Source organism: Musca vetustissima, unplaced genomic scaffold, assembly GCF_032173495.1.
Source record: "Musca vetustissima isolate MV318-11 ecotype Yass unplaced genomic scaffold, APGP_CSIRO_Mvet_v1 utg27727, whole genome shotgun sequence".
Taxonomy (NCBI): domain Eukaryota; kingdom Metazoa; phylum Arthropoda; class Insecta; order Diptera; family Muscidae; genus Musca; species Musca vetustissima.
The window spans coordinates 257,216-279,284 of record NW_026880928.1 but is presented as its reverse complement, the minus strand read 5'-3'; the positions used below and the strand labels follow the sequence as shown (position 1 = coordinate 279,284).

Genomic DNA, 22,069 nt, shown 5'->3' with positions numbered 1-22,069 from the left:
CATTTGGGACTTTTGAACACCATAAAAAAGACATCACTAATAATTATCACATAATTAGCACATATTTTCTTTAGTAATACTCTGACCTGAGCTGTAAAGCCAATAACTTTCGTTAGTGTGTTCAAGAATTTAGAGTATTAGTTGTGAAATATCATTATGAAAATGGCAATAAAAATTTCTTTTAAAATTAAAGTTAATGATTGTTAAACTTCAAAAAAAAAAAAAAAATATATATATATAGTTTTCCAAAAAAAATGTATTGGTGTTAATTTCACTTTTAATGAAAGAAACGATTAAAACACTGTCTTACTGAGGTCCACTGATTTTAATTTATAGCATATAATTAAAAAAAAACAATAAAGAAACAATCTCAAACACGAAAGACTTAGGAAGCATACACAGTTTGTAAAAACAATAACCCCTACAAATCAGTCATTTAAATGTAATCCCTCTTTTAGGCAAACATGAACGAACATGCATATTATACATAACAACAACTGCAAACAGCTCTCCTGTATTTATTGTATAACAATATACACAAAATTTCCTCAATAAATAAATGCAATTTCCTCTCCCCTCTTTTATAATGGTATGAAAATAAAAAAATGTCTTTCGTAAGTGCCAATAACGGTATTCAAGTTCTCCCCAACGATTTTTTTGGTTTTCCTCTTCCTTAACTTTTACTTTTCATTAACCGTTAACACATCCAAAAAAGTAACCGAACCAAACCACCATTGGCAATATCCGTTCATCGTCAGTCTCACATACCACCAGCCAGGCAGCTTGCCTGTATATTTCAAATGGAAAAAGCCTTTTTATATCCCATACATACATACATTTATATACGACATGCTCATGATATCAACGAACTTTGACAAACTGGAGCAACAGCGCATAAATGATGTGTAAAATGAAAGTAAAAACTCAAGGGCTCGTTCGCACTTTTCATACGCCAAGACCGGTAATCTATGTCGGTGTATGTAAGTGTGTATGGGTCTGTTGTATTTTTCACCCGTTTGTATGCACCGTTAAAGAAAGGAGATGATTGCTGTGCCGTTCGTTGTTGGCCAGTTCCAGTTCTTCTTTTGTTGCCATGTCTGTTTCTTGTTTTTTTTTCTTTTTTCGATCCATGAGATAGGTAGGTATGCTGTCTCCAAACACAACAACAACAAAAACTGCATGCGAAATTGTAACCGGTTGTGTAAATTCATTGTGCCTGCCTCTGACATTATATGCCTGGCTTTCTCATTACATTTTAGGAGAAAAAATGAATGAATGAAAAATTAATAAAATCCACAGTCTCTCTAAACCGAACTTTTGTTATAATTACGAGAATTGGAAAATTGAATATATTGTAGAATCCGTAATATTTCACAAAAATGTTCCTAGGGCCATCTGATCTCATGTCAGAATTGAGCGAAACTTTTGCCCGATTGCAAAAAAACAATTTTTTAGACCTTTTTTTGTTTTACAAAATTCCAAAACGAAGTACTACATTGGTACTATTCCGAGAAAGGAACGATCGGAAATAGTTTCGCCTCTTTAGTGCATTAAGCAAACATTACGATGATAGAGCGAGATTCAAATTAACTACCTACGAGTTGGAACAATATGGAGCGAAGTGTCTTCAGGAATGAACTACTTTATTGGAACTATTAGGAGAATCGAACAATAGGAACTATGTTCACATTTTTAGGGCATAAAATTGCGATGAAGGAGCGAGATTTCATTGAAGGAGTCGGAACTAGAAAAGGAACTAAGTTCACCAATTTAGTGCAACGTCCAATGAAGAAGTGGTGTGATGAAACTAGTTCCTGTTTAGAAAAGGAACCAGAAAGGTCGATCCTTTCCTTAAAAAAATAATTATTTCAGTCTTCGTAACGATTTTTGTCCAAAAGTCGGATAGTACATCAGATATGTATGAGATGAAGGTCGGCAATTTTCCTATCGAATTTCACAAGAAATCCCCCTAGACTTCCAACAGAATGCGGTCAGTGTCGAAAAAAACAATAGATTTTCTTTTATTCGACAGTTCCGAAAGAAATCTCCTCATCCAGTTTACACGACTTTCTGAAAAAAACATCAATCAAGTCACTGACTGAGGGAAATAATTAATGATGGGTCGTTCAGACACGAACTAGTTCAACGGAACTATTCCATAAAATGAACGAACGGTAGTAAGTCCGCTTCAATCGTTCATCTAGTTATTTTGGTTTCAGTCGTCCATTTTTGCTCTATTGAACCTAGTTACTTTTGATTCAATCGTTATCATCTTCCATCATATCCATCGACCGAAATTAGTTACGATTTATCGATAGAGGAAGAAATCGAAGATTAGCAAACCTTTAATATAAGATAAACATTTTTAGTTAAAAACTATAGAACTTTATAAGGGCTTCAATCTAGGACAGCACCATAGAAAATATCGGATTAATGATTCCCTATATGAAAAACATCATTCGGATCACAGATATGGGGAAGAATTAGAGATGGGTCGTTCAAACATGAACTAGTTGAACGAAACTATTCCGCAAAATAAAGATCAATACTATGTCCGGTTCAATCGTTCATCTAGTTCCATTGGTTTCAGTCGTTCAGATTTGCTTTCGTGCATCTAGTTCCTTTTGATTCAATCGTTAATCTAAATCTCCCTCCCCATTGACTGAACTTAGTGACGATTCACCGATAGGTGAAGAATTCGAGTAGGGCCGTTGACTGAGTTTAAATTGCAAGAAATGTAACACTGTGTTTCACAGTCAAAAAATACACTTTTTCATTTTCGACAGTCATTGAAAACAGCCACGGCATACAAGAAGACTTACCTTGCCACATATTGTTGCAACCGGGCAAATTTTTATTACTATTTTTATTTTGAGATTAACAAAACGGCAAAAATGAAACGAGTATGGTGAGATGATGTCTTGATGACGAGCTGGATGGTTGGTTGGACAGTGGTTGTTGCATGCGCCACCAGTAATGCACTCGGCAAAACAACCACCACCAACAACAGCAACTGGCTGCTAATTGTTGACCCAATTTCAGTTATACGAGTGAGTGTTTGGAAAAAATGCAAGCAATTGTAAGTGTGTTTGGTTAAACTACACAGCCAGCCAACCAACCAACCAAAAAAATTGTAGTAGCAACAACAGGCTTAACAACGAATGCTTGGATGACGAACTGGCAATACATTTACTTTTGGTGCGAAGTTTGTTTTTGCAGCACTATTGTTGTTGTTGTTGTGGCTGCTGCTTCATTTTCTTATGCACCAGATGTGCATTCGCTCAATTTTCTGTTTTCGTTGTTGTCTTTTCTTACTTGCGAAGAAAGTGGTTTTCATTTTCCTTATTAAATTACAACTTTACGAATGAATTGAAATTTTGCTCGACTTGTTTTTGTTGCTGTGGCTAAGCTAGTATCGCAACAACAACAAAAAGTGGCTGGCGTTAATAATCCCGTCTCACAGTACCTGGGCCTTGACAAACATTCGCCGACCAAAGTAGCAAACCCAGTGTGTCTATGTAAATGGCATGCCACCACTACTACAAGCATTATCATATACATGATCATATATGTATGTGTGAATGTGTCTGATGAATTTTATCTCAACATTTGATTAATTTATGCATACATTTGTTTTGCTAATTTATAGATTTGACCAAAAATTCTGCTGATAAATCATAACAAAAAAAGAGAGTGAAAAAGTCCCATTCAAGTCATTTGAAAAGAAATCATTTGATATTTTGTTAAATCCATCACAATTATTTCATGAAAAAACGATGGTATAAAAAATGGCAAAAACAACATTTATAAATAAATTTACATTTTTTGTTCATATAAACTTTCTTCCTTTCCATGTAATCCAATATCATGTAGTTGGAAGGTTTGCTTGCACTTTTTTCTTTCCATCTCTTTTTGTTTGCCATACACACCATCCAGATACTTCAGACTAGTCTGGTAGGCTTCAGTTGGAAGTAAAAGTATGTTTCCGAATCGGAAATGAAATTGGAGATCATACAATGGTCATGCGACAGACATTGTTGCATCAAATTGTGCTTTGAGTTAAATTCTGAAATATTTTATCAATCTGTAAAATGTTTTTTTCTTAATCGGAGATCATCAAAAATCCCATAGAATATGAACATTTTTATTTAATAAAAATTTTAAGGTTTTCAATCTGGCAAATATCTTCGGTACAGAGCAGCACCATCGAAAACATCGTATAAATGATTCCCTATCTGAAAAAAAACAGCAATCCAGTCATCGATAGTGGAAGAAGAGAGTGACTCGTTCCGAAACAAACCAGTTCGACGGAAAAATTCCGAAAAATGAACGATCGGAAGTAGGTCCGATTCAATCGTTCATCTAGTTCCTTTGGATTCAGTCTTTCAGATTTGCTCTCGTAAATCTAGTTCATTTTAATTCTATCGTTCATCTAGATCTTCGAGTTCAATGACCGAACTTATTGACGGAAAGAACTATCCCGCAAAATAAACGTTTTTTCTGCAGTCTTTAATTTTAGCTCTCGTTTACATGGTTCCTATTGATTCAATCCTTCATCTAGATCTTCTCGTTCATTGACCGAACTTGGTGACGATCCACCGATTAGTCTTGGGCAATCTCGTTCAGTTCAGAGATCGAACGAACTAGATCATTTTTTAAGTGAACTAGGTCGTTCACCTCATTCAGTTGCTTATATCGTTCAATTGGATACTCAGTTCAATTGGCAATGCAGCGTATTCCAATAAAGTTCTGGCAGTTCAGCCAACCGTAAAGAATGATTACCTTTCACAATCATTCGAAGGACTTTTCTATATATTTTCTCCACTTTGTTAAGGGGTGGTGGTCAATGGCATAACTCCTTAAATATTCGGCAGCACTCTTGTTTGCGCTGCAGTTTTTGCTCTGGTCCCCCTTTGCCTATTTTCCGTAGTTTCATTTGCTTTTAAATGTCGCATCACATTATTTACTGACCCTCCAGCTGTACGTAAAACACTTCTGAAGCATTTGATATTTTAAGCACCGCATATTACACGAATCTCATTCAAAATAACAGATTTTATATGAAATTGTTCTTATTTGACTATTTGAGCAATGTCGTTCAGTCAGCAACGTCGTTCAGTGAGCAACGTCGTTCAGAAACCAAATGAGTTTGGTATCGTTCGTTGAACGACAATAATAAAAATTGAACTATGTCGTTCACTTGTTCAGTGGACTGACTCGTTCAATTGAACTAGGTCGTTCACGAACGACACAAGACTACCACCGATAGGGGAAGAATTCGAGTTGGATCGTTGCAGAATGAACTATTTCAGAGGAACTATTTACCAAACTTTAATTTTTTTCTTTTGGTTCAATCGTTCATCTAATTTATTGACGTTTACCATTGAACGATTAAACAAAAACAGAAGCTATGGAACTAAATGAATAAACTTGTTCCTTTTGAGGGACGAACCGCATCAGGAACGAGATTCCCCAACTCTATGAAGAGACTATTAGTTGAATGTTGGCCTGGACTTCGCCAAAGTTTTTGACTTAAAAGCTACATGTAGAGTGGGCCACTTTCATTAGTACTATTCCGACACAGGAACGATAGGGACTAGATACATTTCTTTAGTTCCTATAGTTATCTTTTGTACATCTTTGTACTATTTATAAGTCGGAACTATATGTGGCGCAAATGATGTAATCCCTTTTTATATTAAGAACGAGAAAGGTCGATTCCCCCCGTGAACTAGATTGTCCAACTCTAGTTCACGGACATTCGACTTTGATCATTTGTATTGTAAAAGTTTTTCTTTTTCCATTTTCGAGTGAGATTCGAGAAGACGCAAATGTTGGAGGCTAAATTACCACAATGATTATTCTGGGACCAGTGTTACACAACCTCGTCGTACCATTACACCATAGTGATATCATAGAAGAAATTACACCACATGATGTTATACGTGCCCAAGGCCCATTCCCATTGAAATGCCCCCATACTGGTCTTCCTGTTCGACCTTGTATAGGCCATAGTGTAATCTATGGCAAAGAGGTTCAATTTACGTATTAGAGGTATTTTTGTATGAGAGGAGGTTTGTGGGTAGGTTGCCACCTATTTTTTTACGCTTGGGCTGATCAAATAACTTAGGTCCATGACAAAGATATTCACATGCAAAGATAAAATCCAGGAATATTTTTCAAAATGATGATAGGCTCTCTGAATTTCTTGGACAAGGGCTATATTCTGGAGAGCAGAATGTTGGAACAAATTCTGGACTTTAAAGAGATTTTTATTTAAACTGCTAGATGGAAGACTGCTGTAAGATACCATGAGATGCACATCTTAAGACTTGTATATATTTTTCTTAGGTTAAAGGATAATGTTTATATGTAATTTTTTTAATATTAAAATTTTATAAAATTCAAGGTTCTAATTCCCTGAATTAACTGAATTTGTTTTTCTATATATTTTCTACTATAATTTCTTCAAGCTATGGGATGAGATATTCTGCCCACAGATATTATATACAAATCTTATTATGGAGGACTTTTTTTATATAAATAAGATCTGAACTGGAAACATAATCATAATTTTGAATCTGTTTATGGCTTCAATGGTGCATCATGATTTTAATCTCATTACAATAACAATTGTTGCAATTCATTAGTATTATGTGAAACTGTCATACATATGTACGTGTTGTATATCGATATTCATTTCGATATTATCAATAGATCGGAATACAGAGAAAGTGAAACCAAATTTCCTGGAAGTATAAACTACATAGTGTAGTTATCTCTGTACCAACCAACAATAACGGGACAACTACATACGATGCTTAGGAGAAGAAGCTGCACTAGACAAACACGCACACACACACGCGATATACAACTGGTGATACATAAATCGTAATAAAATGATTGTAATAAATCAATGACAATACTATCGATAATGTTTGTCAGTTAAATTGTACCACTGGCCAATGGTCAAATGACAGCGTCAAAATCGAATGTGTGTGTGTGTGTGTGCGTCTAAGAGACATACCAGCCGCCGCCGTCAAAAAATATCTCCCCCATATGTGATCTGATGATCATCAATCATTGATTTTCACAAAAATTTAAACCAATTGTGGTTTTGCGCTTGACTGCAAACAACGAAGAGCAGCAGCAGCAGTAACAACAACAACAGCGTCATTGCGGCCATAGCTCTAGCTATTGCAAGTGACATTTTCCGCTTTAAAGCTAACATACCAAATTGTATGCCTATGAAGTTGAGGCGGCAGCAGCATTATTGTTGGCTAAATGAATGGAATACGAGTATGTGTTGTACGCTCTAAGAAATTGCCTAGTGAATGTAATTGGGATTGTTGTTGTGCCTGGTGTTGTTGTATTTTTTTCTTTTTAACAGAAACATGTTGAGTTTTCTCTTTACCACCGTAGCAAAAAATATAATTTAAAAAAAACACACACACAACCACTGTAATTATTATTGCGTTTTACATTATTTAATGTGTAGTACACGTTAGTCAATTTCGGATGAGTGTTGACGTGTAGTTTCAGATTAAATTTTCGAAAATGCTCGAATTTTGATTTTTCTTAAGGTGAACAAAATATACAAGACCTTGAATCTGTACTATCTTGTAGATTATAGGAGAATATCATCAAAAAAATTTAAACTTTTGAAAAATAATGAAGTCTATAATGGAGCGTAAAATTTTTTTCTTAAGAAAATTATTTTTGGGAAGGAAAAAACTCGATAAGTTTGGTCGGACTGGAGCCTATAGGGCTCCGATCGAGCCTGTTCCATGGTCTGAACATGAAGACATGAAAACTACAATCGTCTTAGAATTTCGAAAAAAAACACTGAAGCTAATACTATGGCTAACGAAATGAGCAAGGAAATCGCCAAGCTCACTACAAGAAAGAAGCAATTATCCGTTGAACAAAAGCGAAAATAGCCAGAATAAACGAAAAGAACAAAACAAGCCAATGGATAAACCTGAGGATCCCTCCACCTTCTCGGAAGTGACGAAGAGGATTAGGCCTCCGGACGAACGCCAAACCCACAAAAAAGAAAAAGAGCTTCCCGAGAAGACATGTCTAGGGATAAGTAAATCGACTTTCGATTAATCGACTTTTTGTATTGAAATATCTAAAATTCGAAGTCGACTTTTGTTCTCTAAGAAATTAAAAAGCCGACTTTTTAAGATAGACTTTCGATTTTCTTCTTGGTTTATCAAAAAGCCCAAATTAAACATTCTACAAAATTTTTCAATCGATTTTCCATTAGTCGGTAAAAGTCAAACGTTGTTTTTGAACAGGTTTGACAAAATCGAAAGATCGAGAAGTCAACTTTTTAGTAAGGGACCAAAATGGGAAAAGTCTAAAAAGCAACTTTTTAGTCAGTTGCAAAAATCAAAAAAAATATATATAAAAGTCGACTTTTGCCCCCGACTACTTACCCATAGGCATGGTCAACCAATTGAAGGAGGCGATGCCGACTCTAATATCAAGTAAAAAATAACTAAACGGAATTCACGTAAGAGAAAGACAACAGCAACATTCTAAGTTTAATATAATGCTGGGCAAGCATGGGAACTGGGCCCGTGTTTACATTGTATCAATAATCTCGTTCTCTGCGTTCTCTTTTTGTAAGACATTTCATATGTCGGTTTCTTCTTTATCCTCCTCTCTTTTTTACTCTCCTCTCTTTTTGCACACCTCTAGTTTAATACAACTGTTTGTGCACGATATTAAAGCGCTATTTTAAATATTTCGAGCTGGTTCGAGATTTTAGAATACGGACATTTCGAAATCGACATAGAATTTTAATCGGAATGACAAAATTTCATATACAATCCACCCTATGGTGGAAGATATTAACATGATATATTTTATCAAGTTTATGTCTTTAGTCTTTCTATATTAGATGATAAGTGTATATGTAGTATATGTAGAGAAAGGGAGGGAGATAAATAAAACTGATGATAACAGTTCCTTATTTTCATACATTTTTAATAAAAATTATAACATTTTTTTTAATAGGACCAAAGCAAGATTTTTTTCTAAAATTTTCTAAATTTTCTAAAACTTTAATATCTAACCTCGCAATGAAATAGAAAACAAAACAAGCTATCTGTATGGAAAAAGCTGTCTCTGTACCACAAACTTGTGATGCATTTTATGTGGTATGTGTTGTGTAGTTGTTGTTGTGTGGCAGGTTGATGCTACTAAATCTTCAAGAGTTTTTTCTTTTCTTCTTCAATTCATGTGCACACAATTTTAAAGTGGAGCAAATCGCGAGTGTGAGTGGATGTGGTGTATGGTGGTATAGTTAATTGTTAATAGTAGTAGGCTGACTAGGCAGTTGCATATAATTTTGGTTGTTGGTTTTAGAGAAAATGTTGCAACAAGTGATGAGCGATTTGACTCTGTGTTTTGTGGCGCCTCTCGAAGAAATTTTTAATAAATTTTTGTTTTTGGCTGAAAGTGTAGCAAAATTTTGTTTTTTTGTACCAGCACTGCAACGACGGATCACTTTTTTTGTTTTTCTGAATCACATTACACATTGTACTGTTGCCGCCTTACACTTTCGTTCGCACGAAACGATATCCATCAGTATAACAATAACAACGACTAAACTGAAAAAGACAACAAAACGAGAAAAGTTACAACAGTAGTAGCTGTTAGGCTGGAAGGCAGACAGGCAAAGATACAGCCAACGACAGCAGCAGCTACGATTTCACCAAATCGTCATTCGAGTGTAAAATCAACTAAAACAAGCATAACATCAGAGACAGTGGTGGTAACATATTTTTTTTCTTTTCTTGTTGACAGGGTTTCCCAAATTGAATGATGGGCGATTTTTAGAAATAAATTCAAAATAAAAGATATATTGAAGGGCGTAAGAAATATTTATAAAACAAATATATTTTTAAGACTTCTCAATGGGTCTTTTAATTTGAGGCTTTTAAATTGTTCTCTATATCTATATATATAAAATAGAAACAAAATTTGTTTGTTTGTTTGTATGTTACCGATAGACGCCAAAACCGCTGAACAGATCTGAATGAGATTTACACTGTATGTCGGGGCATGCCCTGAAAGTAACATAGGCTATATAAACTTTTAAAATTCCGCGTGGATGCGGAGTTATAGCATCAATAGTAACCATACCTCAAAATTTCTGATTGGAGACATAACAGAGAAGAAAGAAAATGTGTATTTCCTCCATTCAGGGAAGAGAAATATTTTTTCGATTTTTCCTTTATAGAAATTTTCAAATTTCAATCAGTTTTTGTGTTTTTCTTTTTAATGTTTTGCGTGATAAAGGAAAAAGTTCTTATTTTCGGTGGTGAATGACATATCTGTTCACTTTAACACCTGAAGCCGCAACGGGATTAAAAAAGTATATGTTCGGATATGATATGAACTGGAATAGTTTAGTATTGTAGATCTCAATAAAGTCAAAGTATCGCAATCGAACAAATTTACTATCACATCCTTCTCTATTTAAGTTTGATCAAAATGTTAGGTATAATGTCTATACCAAATCGGGCGCCATTTCGCATTTGAGAAGATTTATGATTTTCACAAAGTGATACAAATTGGAATGGAACAATTTAATTATAATATCCTTCCCTTATTTATATTTAATCAAGATATTAGAAACAACGTCTATATTAAATCGGGCGCCATTTCACATTTAAAGAGATTTAAGAATTTCACAAAGTGAAACAATTTGTGGAGAGAATCGTAAGGGAAAAGGGGGCCTATATTTAAGTTTTTCAAATTATCACCAAATAAAATTGGTCATTTCATGTCTACATTAAAAGTTTCGCCATTTATAGAGAAGGTTCACAAAGGTGTGACCCAAAACACACCATATGTTGATGTGCAATCGATGCATCAAATCGGATATTAGCTTCACACGAAATTTATAATTTTTCAAAATTTTGAACAGGGGTATCATTTTCCTATAAAAATGTGTCCAAATCGGTTATCCAATTGCTTCATAGGATTTTTGCTAATTTAAAATATGTGTATTGACACTTAGTGGAGCAGATACCAAATAATTCATAAAAAGTTTCAATTAATGGAAGAGGTACTAAAAAGGATTTGGCCGTTGGGTTTCAACTGCAGGCTTCATTTAGGATTTGTAACAATTTTACTATATGGAGAATTTGAATAAAAACGGATAATTATTTCGACTTTGATAAGTCTCCAATATGGATAGCCTGTCTCATGATCGGATTTTATCCAGTTTTAGTTAAAATATTACTATGTACAAAAATTAGATTAATTCGGAACCTCAATTATCTTTGTATGAGATTTACAAATGCTTATAATTTGTGGGGGGCGCGGGACGTACGATGGGGACAGGGAGCAGTAGGCTCGGGCCCATCCCCGATTCTTGTAATAAGAAATTGATTTTTTTCCACATAGAAAATCTATCATATAGTAACAGTGAACTCCACGACTCCACGAAAATTTTTAATATTTTGTGGGGGAGGTCACAGAAAGAAAGTAACGATAGTCTTCATCTTCGAGCTTTATCAAAATGGATTTGGTCAAAAGAAACTTTGTATCTGAAAACGATACTCCGATATCTTCGATGTTATCTAAGTGTATATATCCTCATAAGGCTTCAGTACTTTAAGTATATTTTTAATTATTCTGTAAATAGAATATCATAGAAAATTTACCCTTTATATTATTTCATTATACAATTTTTTATATATAGAAACTATTTTTCAATCCTTCCAATGATGCTGTTCAAAAAAAATGTTTGATCTTCCTCTTTTAATATAAAGTATTCCAACGACATTCCTCAAAACCATTCTCTAACACAGATTTGTGGTCTCGTTTAACAAGAAGACTTTCATTCTTTCCTTCTGTCATGATTAATGATGTGGAAACAACAATTTGGGAATCGCTGATTTGCAGTGAAACTATTTCACAAATAAATGAGCAAAAATACACGCAGACACATTCGTCCGTTAATGACCAACTAACTATAAATATTTTTCAGTTGTCATTATCAAAGTCGGAGTGATGGTAAGATCAGCCATCATTATCTTTAGCATTTCAAAGACACACACACACACACAAATAGATAACAAAATCAGCAGCGACACTAAATGCAACAGCAACAGCATCCACAATAAAATGTTGAAACCACAAGGCAACACTTTCCAAAAAGACATTCTCGCTTACAAAGCTTTTTCTCGTTCAGTATTTTATTTTTGCTTTTTTTTTCATTTTTCAAAAGTCAACCACAAAACAATAACCGAAACATAATATTTTCTTTTGAATTTTGTGCAGAGTTTGTTTCTTTAGCCTTTCTCTCCTTTTTTTGTCATTGTGGTGAATGGAAATTTTGAAACAAAAAATTGAAAGTTCACACATTTTAATTGACTGACTTTCAGTTTTAATTAAAATTTTCAATTATTATTTTTTGTCGGAGGGGGTTTTTATTTAATTCTTACCTGAGTGTCAATAGTTTTTCGTTGCTTTCGTTTTTTAATTAATTAATCCGTTAAAAGGTTGGGTTTTTGAAAATAATCCGTTATAAAATGGCACGCTTTTATTATCTCAACTCAACACTGCTGCTCTGCAAGGAATATATATTTTTTTATAAAAAAAATTAAATGATTTCTTAATTAAATTTTGTTGTTATATAATAAACACCATGTAATTCAGAAAAATGTATTTTATTTCTTTTTCTTTTTGTTTTTTATTTCGTTTTATTATAAAATTGCTGTTTTTTAATTCAGTTTCATTTGTCTTCGTAACACTTTTTACACCTTTCTTTGTTATTTGGTTTTTGTTTTTCTGTAATATTTGTTTCTTTTTTTCATGTATGTTTTTTTTTTTAATTTCTTTATATTTTCTTAATTTACCGTTTAATCCACTAAGAAAATAGTATTTTTTTTTTAATTTATATCCGCTTTGATACAGGATTTATATTTTTTAATGTTACGTCGTTTTAAATTTTTATTTTATATTGAAATCTGCTTAGGAAGAAGCACCTCTCTTCGGACGAACAGTTCACTCGCAAATGCGGCTCTGGCATTTTGATAACATGATTTTATATTGCGTGAAAGTTGTGACCTCTTTCCCTGCTCGCAACGTCACAGCTGACTTCAACTCTAGCTTCAATTCTCTTTATGCCATTTGTTTCTCTTTTTCTGCAGTGATCATTCTCTTGTAAAAGCTCTCTTATTTTGATGCTATCTTCTTGGCATTGTCGCACCATATTAACATCAAAGCGTCGTTACATAAACCAAATTCTGAAGGTGGATTATGGTTAATGGGTTGGATATTTTAGTGTTTACTCATTGCCGTCAGTGTTGATAGTTATTGCAGTAATGGTACTAAAAGTACGTTAAGATTTACACACGATCTCAAATGTCGCGTATACGTCAAATAAATTCCATTGAATTTAGGAATAGGATTTAGTTGACGTATACGTTATAGAATTGACATGTACGATCAAGGTAAACTGTTGTCAGATGACAACAACAGACACAGTCATATTGGAAAATTGGGTTATGGTCTTGATACATATAGAAACAAGGATTTATATTGAAAATGTTTAGGTAAAAAGCTGTTTGGCCGTTTATAGCCACTTCGTGGTACAAAATATACTCACTTCGATTGTAAAATGCTCCTAGAAGAATCAATATACCTATAAAGAAGCTTTATCTCGGGGATATACCAAAAAATCTACCTGTTGTGAAGACTTGCCACCTAATGAGTACCAAACTACCCCGACACTTCGGGGTTCGTCCCGAGGACGAACCCTATTGAAATTGAGAAAATCGATTCCGATTTAGATATAGCTCATATATATACATTTTTGTCTGATTTTATGTAAATTGTGCGCCAAATGCCCTATATTACTTCCGATTTTCACGAAATTTTGCATGGCGTACTGAATTAAGTCTGGAATGATATGTGCTAAATTTCGTAAAAATCGGTTCAGATTTACATATAGCTCCAATATACACATATATTCGTCTGATTTTATATAAATGGCACACAAAAATCCTTATATATCTTTCGAATTGCACGATATTTTGCATTTCGTACTGAATTGAGTCTGGAATGGTGTTTTCTAAGTTTCGTAAAAATCGGTTCAGATTTACATATATCTCCCATATACACATATATATTCGTCCGATTTGATATAATGGTACACAAAAGTCCCTATATATCTTTCGAATTGCACGAAATTTTGCCTTTCGTACTGAATTAGGTCTGGAATGATGTGTGCTAAGTTTCGTAAAAATCGGTTCAGATTTAGATATAGCTCACATACCATGTAAATGGTACAAAAAATCCCTGCATTTCCTTCGAATTGCAAGAAATTTGACATTTGACATTTAAATATAACTCCCATATACTGAAATAAGTGTGATGATGTATGCTAAGTTTTGTAAAAATCGGATCTGATTTAAATATAACTCCCATATACATTTTCGTTCGATTTTAAGTAAATGGTGCACTAAATACTCAAAGCTAGACCAATTGACACCACATTTTGCAAAAACTACTGAAATTTTTACGTTATATATTTCTTTGAAATTGATGCAGATGCAGACATAGCTTCCATATATATTTTCGGTGGACTTCATGTTAATTGTGTACCAAATATTTTCAGAAGAACCAATCTTTGTCTACGTTTTGATAATGAAGGGCTCGGCCCGTTTTATTTTCGGTATTTTGAAAGTTATAGCCGCATTTTTAAACCGATGTGGTTGTGCTATTGTATTTCGGTGATTAAAGAACAATTACACCGTTAAACAACAAAAATAATAATCAAAAAATATATATGATAGATGGGCTAAAAATAGAAAACACGTGTATCGGTATTTTGAACGTGGCAATATTTCCCATCTCCAAGACATATGAAAATATTCGGATTAGGATTTCTCGAAATCCTTGCATTTTAGTATATGGTGCATTTGGCAATATTACTGGTATAAATTTGAGAAATATTTTCCTTTAATACGTTAACCTTTAGTCGGCAAAAATGTGCTTCATCGAAATATTGGCTTCAGTCACCAAGTTTCTTTGGCCCAAATCCGTTTCTGTTCGTATGTCTGTCTGGTTGCTGCGTACGATAAATCTCGAAGTGGATAATCGATTTCATTCAAACTATGTACATCATAATATTTCTTCCGAACTTAAATCAAATCCGAAGAAGAGTATATCAGCCGACTCCTTCTGATACTTCCGCCACAAATGTTGAAAATTAACCTTTATAATGTTTGAAGATGGGACTTATCGGTCCACTCTTCCCCTACAAATTTTCAACGATTTAGACATTTGTAAATCTCATATGAAGCGAATATCTAATTCAATCCAAACTATACGCATAGTATTTTTTTATTGATCAAGTCGATAAATGGGACCCATCGGCCACTCCTGATATTAAAAGAACATAATATTTTACCACACCTAGATCAATACCTTAATATTTATAATAATAAAAGATGTGGTGCAACTAACGAATATATAGGTCCATCATCTCTGGTACCTCCCTCACAAAAGCCAGCATTAGTGCCAATATTTTTTTTCCTAGAAAATGGTACTAATATTCGCACCATCTCTGACAATAAGCTACTCTTACAGTTTACCCATTCATAGTGAAATGTTAAGAGAATTGTTACCATTTACAAAGAGAGAGAGAGAGAGTATTTGTGAATAGCTCTCAAAAGAGACCACATGTTCCAGACCAACATAGAAAATGTGTTAAGTTTTGTTGTTGGGTTTCTGTCGGCCATACCAATACCAGAAAAAAATAAAACAAAAAACCTTTACAACTGGTACCGTACGGGTTTCCTCAATGATAGTAAGAGTGAGCTGTGGTTGTTGTTGTTTTTTTTGTGTTGTCAAAGTCATATGTTCGAAATATTGGCGGATAAAGGTAACTAACTGCAAGGGATATATTCGTGTTTGTGGTGTCTGTTGTCTTATAAGTAAAAGCTTACACACATACACAACACATATTTGTGTACTGAAGATAATGATGGCGATAATGATCACGGACGGCATTGTGTGGATGTGGATGATGGCGTTTTCATTCAAATGGCGACAATGATGATTGTTGGCTTTTCATTGTTAATTTTCTGTTTTTTTTTTTTTTTTTGCCACTGCATAACCTGTCAGGAATTTAAAATTTAACGGAAAACAAATTGTTGGTATTTAGCTGTTGAATGTTGTCAATTTTCTCTGAGGAATATTCCTCAAATTATGTATCAATTGTGTTTGATCACGTATACGACACATACGCCTGCCTGCACATACATATGAGTGTATCTACGTGTGTGTTCGTGTAACTGCAATAGGAATAAATGATTACAGTTTTATTGTTAACGTTAAAGCTTTAAGTAAAATACCAATTCCTCGTTGTTGATTTCTTGTTTCTTTGGCTTCAAATCATTGTTTATGTTTGTCTTCGGTTTTTTGGTGTGTCAAGGTAACTCATGACGTGCGTAATTTTGATTGTAATCGTCATTCATTCATTGGTTCGTTAGTTCCTCTGCATGATGTTGGCCATAGTGGCATTCATATGTAATTAGTCACACATTTTAAATCATTGCTTGTCGTCTGCATTTACATAAAATGTTTTCATTAAAAACAACAGCAACAACAATAACTACCCGAAAACAAAACTTCCCTAGAAAACTACGAATGTGTAATAGATGATGACCCACACATTTCGAGCGTCACGAATTATGGTTTATATGGATTTGAGAAAACAAACTTGCGAAATAGACATTTTTATTGTGTTTTGAAATATTAATTGGCTAAAATTCAATTATCTCTCACGTTTATAATCAATTATAATATTTTTCGGAAATAATTATGATGAATGATTAAAACCGTTAATCGATTAATTTAACACTAGATTTACGAATGTCGATTATATGCCTATTTTTTGCGAAAGTGAGCCAATTTGGCTCATTTCAGGAAATTAAAGTTTTTTGTTGATGAAAACTGTTCCAATTCAATTAAAATTAAATATTCAGTATCATGATAACTCCTCACTGGAACATCGGAATCCGAAAATTCCAACGGTGTTAGAAAAAAGTTTTTTAGAAAATCGCCTCTTTTTGACCACAAACTAAATTAAAAAATATGGAAGATATTCATCGACTAGTTCATACGATAGCTATACACTCACAGAGAAACGTGTCAAAATTTGAAACCGATTGGATTATTAGTTTTTGAGTTGTCGTCCCCGCCATTCGTAAAAACAATGTTTCGAGAAAAACGACATTAAAGTTTGAAAAACACTTAATCCGTCGCTTGATGCTGACATAATAAATCGGTAATATCTTCAAAAGTTGTTAAGACTTTTGAAATTTTATAGGGACATTCTTGAATTAGTGTAGGTTTAAATCAAATCAAAAAACAAAATTAATTAAATTTTTTGAAACTGAAAATGGTTGGAGGCCTCCTAAGGCTAAAATAAGTCTGTCTAACTGAAAAATGCCTGTCTGGTTGGCCGATGTGCATGACAACTCTTAAACCGTGTCACCGATTTTTTCCAAATTTTGCACATTGTAATATTTTTTCCAAAACTAAATCAAGTTCGAAGATAGGGAATATTAGACCACTTCTTCTGTCACCTCCCCCACTACTGGTCAAACTTAAAAAAAATAATTTTATTATATCCTGCGAATGGATTATTTCTTTTTATCCTTATTTTTCCAAAACTTAATATTTTTACAAAAATTATATCATGGACGATGTTGGGTATTATTGGTCTGTACTTTCTGGTAACTCCCCCGTTTCCATATATAATGCAAACGAACTGTGCTCATCGTAATAACCTTGTCTAATCTTCTTTGAATCTGAAATGTTATTTATCGGTTCACTTCTTCTCGAAATGTGATTTATCGGTTCACTAGTTCCTCCTCCATTTGAGGTAAAAATTTGTATACCCTACACAACTATGTTGTCAGTGTATTATAGCTTTGTGCAACCCCAAGAGTTTGTAACGCCGCGAAATATTGGTCCTAGACCCACCTTTAAGTATACCGATCGTCATATCTCGTCTAGCTGAGTCGATCTAGACATGTGTGTCCGTCCGTCCGTCTGTCCATTATATTTTGTAAAAACGATACAGACCACAGTTATGGACCAATCTTCACGAAATTTTCCATGTAGGACCGGTTCTGGCCAACGAAGACTCCTATTGTTTTTGGTAAAGACCGGTTAATATTTAGGGGATAAAATGGACCAAATACTTTATTTTTGTCCAATTTTCTGGTCGCTCCAGACGCCGCAATTATGGCCCGAACTTCGCGAATTTTCACAAGGAGAAGGGGGTCGGGCCAAAGAATAAGCATGCCTGTTTTTATAAAGATCGGTCAATATTTAGCGGGTAAAATAGACCCAGATTTTTGTGTGAAAAATTACAACATTTGTATTCTATGGCGTACATATTTACTCCTGAAGGACATAGACCTGAGTTGATAGTATATCCAAGAGAACTGGTTGACCTTTAAATTGATACCAATTATATTGTCGTATGTAATCGCATGTGGGAGTTACACTTAAATATGTACCGGTGCTTACGTATTCATATATTATTTAGTAAGCCATTACCTCTCTAGAGGGCGGAAATATAACGCTGATCGCTTTGAAATTTTCCATGAGGTTCCAGTTATGGTCAAGTGGACCGAACACTTATTATTTTGTTTTTTTTCGATTCGATCTATATGCCACAAATGACAGCCGAAAATCACTACACAACCCACGGTGAAGGGAATCTGGACAAGTAATTAGAATGGCTGTGGTGAGTATTAGTAATATTTATTGACCTCTGGTCGGCCAAGAGGGTGGAATAATAGCGAATATAAAACTACAGAAATTTATATTTTCGTCGAAGTTGTGTAGGGTATCATATGGTCGGCCCCGTCCGACTATACTGCTCCGCTCACTGGTGTATACTTAGTAAACACATACTCATGAGTATCCGATTTGTTTATTTTTATCAAAACTTGATCATATCCCATATCCCCGAAGTATTCACACTTTAAAAAAATTAAACCTAGATCAAATCCTAAAATTGGTTCTATAGGACCACTGTCTCTAGTACATCGCCCACAAATTGTTAACATCTTGACTTTTTTCTATTTTCCTTCTTAGTTTTTTCTCAATTTCATATTCATATTAAAGTCCAGAACGATTTAAGGTATTTGCAAAATCCACTTCATGGTGGGAGTTATAAAAAGTTCGGTCCCACCGAACATAACGTCGTTTTTATATTCCCAGCCTTATGGCTAATGAAGGTATATGCACTTTATATGTCAAAAATTGACCTCATCGAAATATTGGTTTTAGACCCCATCCTTCATTGAACCAACTCCGTTTCAGACAATTTGAAGTCGATTTACCAATGCCCGTCCGTCTGTCTGACCGGCTGGCGCGCACGATAACTGTCAAAGGAAGTAACCGATTTCATTCAATATTTGCACATCGTAATATATCGGAATTTCCAATTTCTTCTAAACTTTGTACAACGTAACATTTTTACCGTATTCAGACTATGTCCGAAGATGAGACCCGTCTGTTCACTCTTTCTGGTACCTGCCTCACAAAATGGTCAACATTGTAATATCACGTGAACGGACTATCCAATTTGAACTAATCTTTGCACAATCTAATATTTTAATCATGACTGCATAATGTTGAAAAATGGGACTTCTCGGTCCACTTCATCTAATTCCTCCCCTATAATGGGTCAATATTTTGAAAACTAGTACATCTCAAATGAAGCGAACCGAATATCCAGCTTCATCAACATGTTTCACAACGTAATATTTTTACCCTACATAGAATATGTCCGAAAAGGGACTGTGTCAACATTTTTTAGATATCAATTCATATTTTGCAAATTGTGATATTTTTCAAACCTAAATCAACCATCGGAACCATCGTTCTACTCTCTACATCGTCCTCTACGTCTCTACATCGTATAATTCTGTAGACCTCCAAAGACCATAGCCTGAAACTTTTTTTGTTTGAATTATTATTGCGTACCAAGAACTATCAGTGTTTGTTAAAATAATGGTGCATGTCCCATATAACGCCACATCCAAGTATTCGTCGGAGCCTCCAAGCATCGACTTAAATATTTAAGATGAAGATTCATGGTTCTCTTTCGACCATTGGAGCTATAATTTGGCGTTCCGGTTTGTAGGAGGGTGAAAATCATTGTTGGAGAAAATAATACATATAGATTCATGCCATGCCTTGATTTCATTAGAACGTTCCATCTCATTTTAAGTATTCTTATGGTTCTGCCAAAGTGCCAGTTTAGTGGTGGATAAAAAATGTTATATACCGCAATTAAGTAATTTTTTGGTCCTGAGCTAATTTTTTGACCGAGATGAAAGGACCAACAAATATGATCTCTAGATACCGGCAGTATGTAACAACACCGTGCGTGAGACATTTCCCATGTTTAAAACTTCCATTTAATGAAATACCTCAGGAAATATAATACTGGATTTTCATGCAAATTCCCAATCTTTCCCAATGGTTGTTATACATCACTTTCCTTAGTTCTGCTATTCACGTAATGATTACATGTATTTCGTCAGATTTGATTAACTTCCGCAATTTTTAATGTCGGATTTTATTACATTAAAAGACAGATAAACTATTGAAACTTCATCTTTGTTTCCAACAAAAGAAGAAACAAAAGCAAAAACACCTTTGTTTGCAAACGTACAAAAAAAAAACGCAATAAAAAAGAAATGACTACAATAGGCTGGAATGCATTTTATAGGTCACATAAAAAAAGTTCGTTACCTAAGTCTTTTGATTTTGTTTTGTTTTTATTTTTTATTTCATTATGACCTCAAAGGGCTGTCTAACCGGTCAAGCTCAACCAAAAAAAAAAAAAACAGAAACAATAACAATTGCACATGTGTCACCGTTTGTAAATTGTTTTGCAGAATGAAAGCGAAAGCTTTGCCATAGACAACACACACACTCACCCACCACAACAATAGCCACCATAATCTACCGCATTTGGCCAGTAACGCATTATGGAGTATGTGTGTGTGTGTTTCTGTCTATGGGCTGTTGATGTTTGTTTGCCCTTATTTAATTTATTTAAATTAGCATTATTTTTAGTCAACAAAATAAAACTCAAAACGTATAATTTATTGACACCAATTATTGTAATTGTTGTTGTTGCCACAACTACTCTAATACCACTGGCTGATGACGACAATGATGACTCTTTAAATGTTATTGTGTGCTGGTAAGTGGTGGTGGTGGCTGGGTGTTTGCAATGGCTGGTGGTGTTGTTGTTGTTGCTGCTGCTGGTGACTCTTCGAATTGTTTCCATTTTGTGGAAATAGTATTATTACCTTATTTTCTTGCGATTGCTGTTGTTGTTATTGTTGCCGCCAGCTTTATTACACAATACCAAACCACAGCCATACACACATATTGTACGTGCTGATAAATAAATGTTTTGAGTAACTTTACCTCAAAAAATCCGTTAACACTCGAAAACAAAAGTGTGTGTAAAATGTTCATAGGGTTAAATAATGCCATTGAATGTCCGAAATCTAAATTTATGCTAAAAGTGTTGAGATGCATACTATACTAGGTGTGTGGAGTCGCTGTCTAAGAGTCGGAGTGGCATTTCCTGGCAGTGTAATTTCTCGTCGTGACGACATCAACTGGCCACGAATATCAGGCGATTTGATACCTGTAGACTTTTCTATGGGGCTACTCCTTATTTTTGATGGCGGGCATGATAACTCCTCACTCGAACATCGGAATCCGAAAATTCCAACGGTATTAGAAAGAGTAGATGTCTGGCTCTCGTATGAACTAGGATTATTGACTTCGCTCTAAAATTAACAAAATGGAGGACCATTAAAAAAATATTTTCGAAAAATCGCCAATTTTTTACCAAAAACCAAGTTAAAAAATAAGGAAGATCTTAACCGAATGGCTTTATCCTAGTTCATACGATAGCTATACACTCCCAGGGAAACTTGTAAAAATTTGGAAGCGATTGGGTTATAAGTTTTTGAGTTATCGT

General features: G+C 34.3%; 1 protein-coding gene across 1 annotated transcript in view; it reads right to left on the bottom strand.

Annotated features, from left to right (window-relative positions):
* The window catches only part of LOC133326932 (cuticlin-4), a 39,280-nt gene extending 17,919 nt beyond the window's left edge, over positions 1–21,361 (bottom strand). Inside the window, exon 1 of the mRNA XM_061535547.1 lies at positions 21,218–21,361. Coding sequence (XP_061391531.1) covers positions 21,218–21,361 — 144 coding nt within the window. The remainder of the gene's footprint in view (positions 1–21,217) is intronic.
* Between the last annotated feature and the right edge of the window lie 708 nt (positions 21,362–22,069).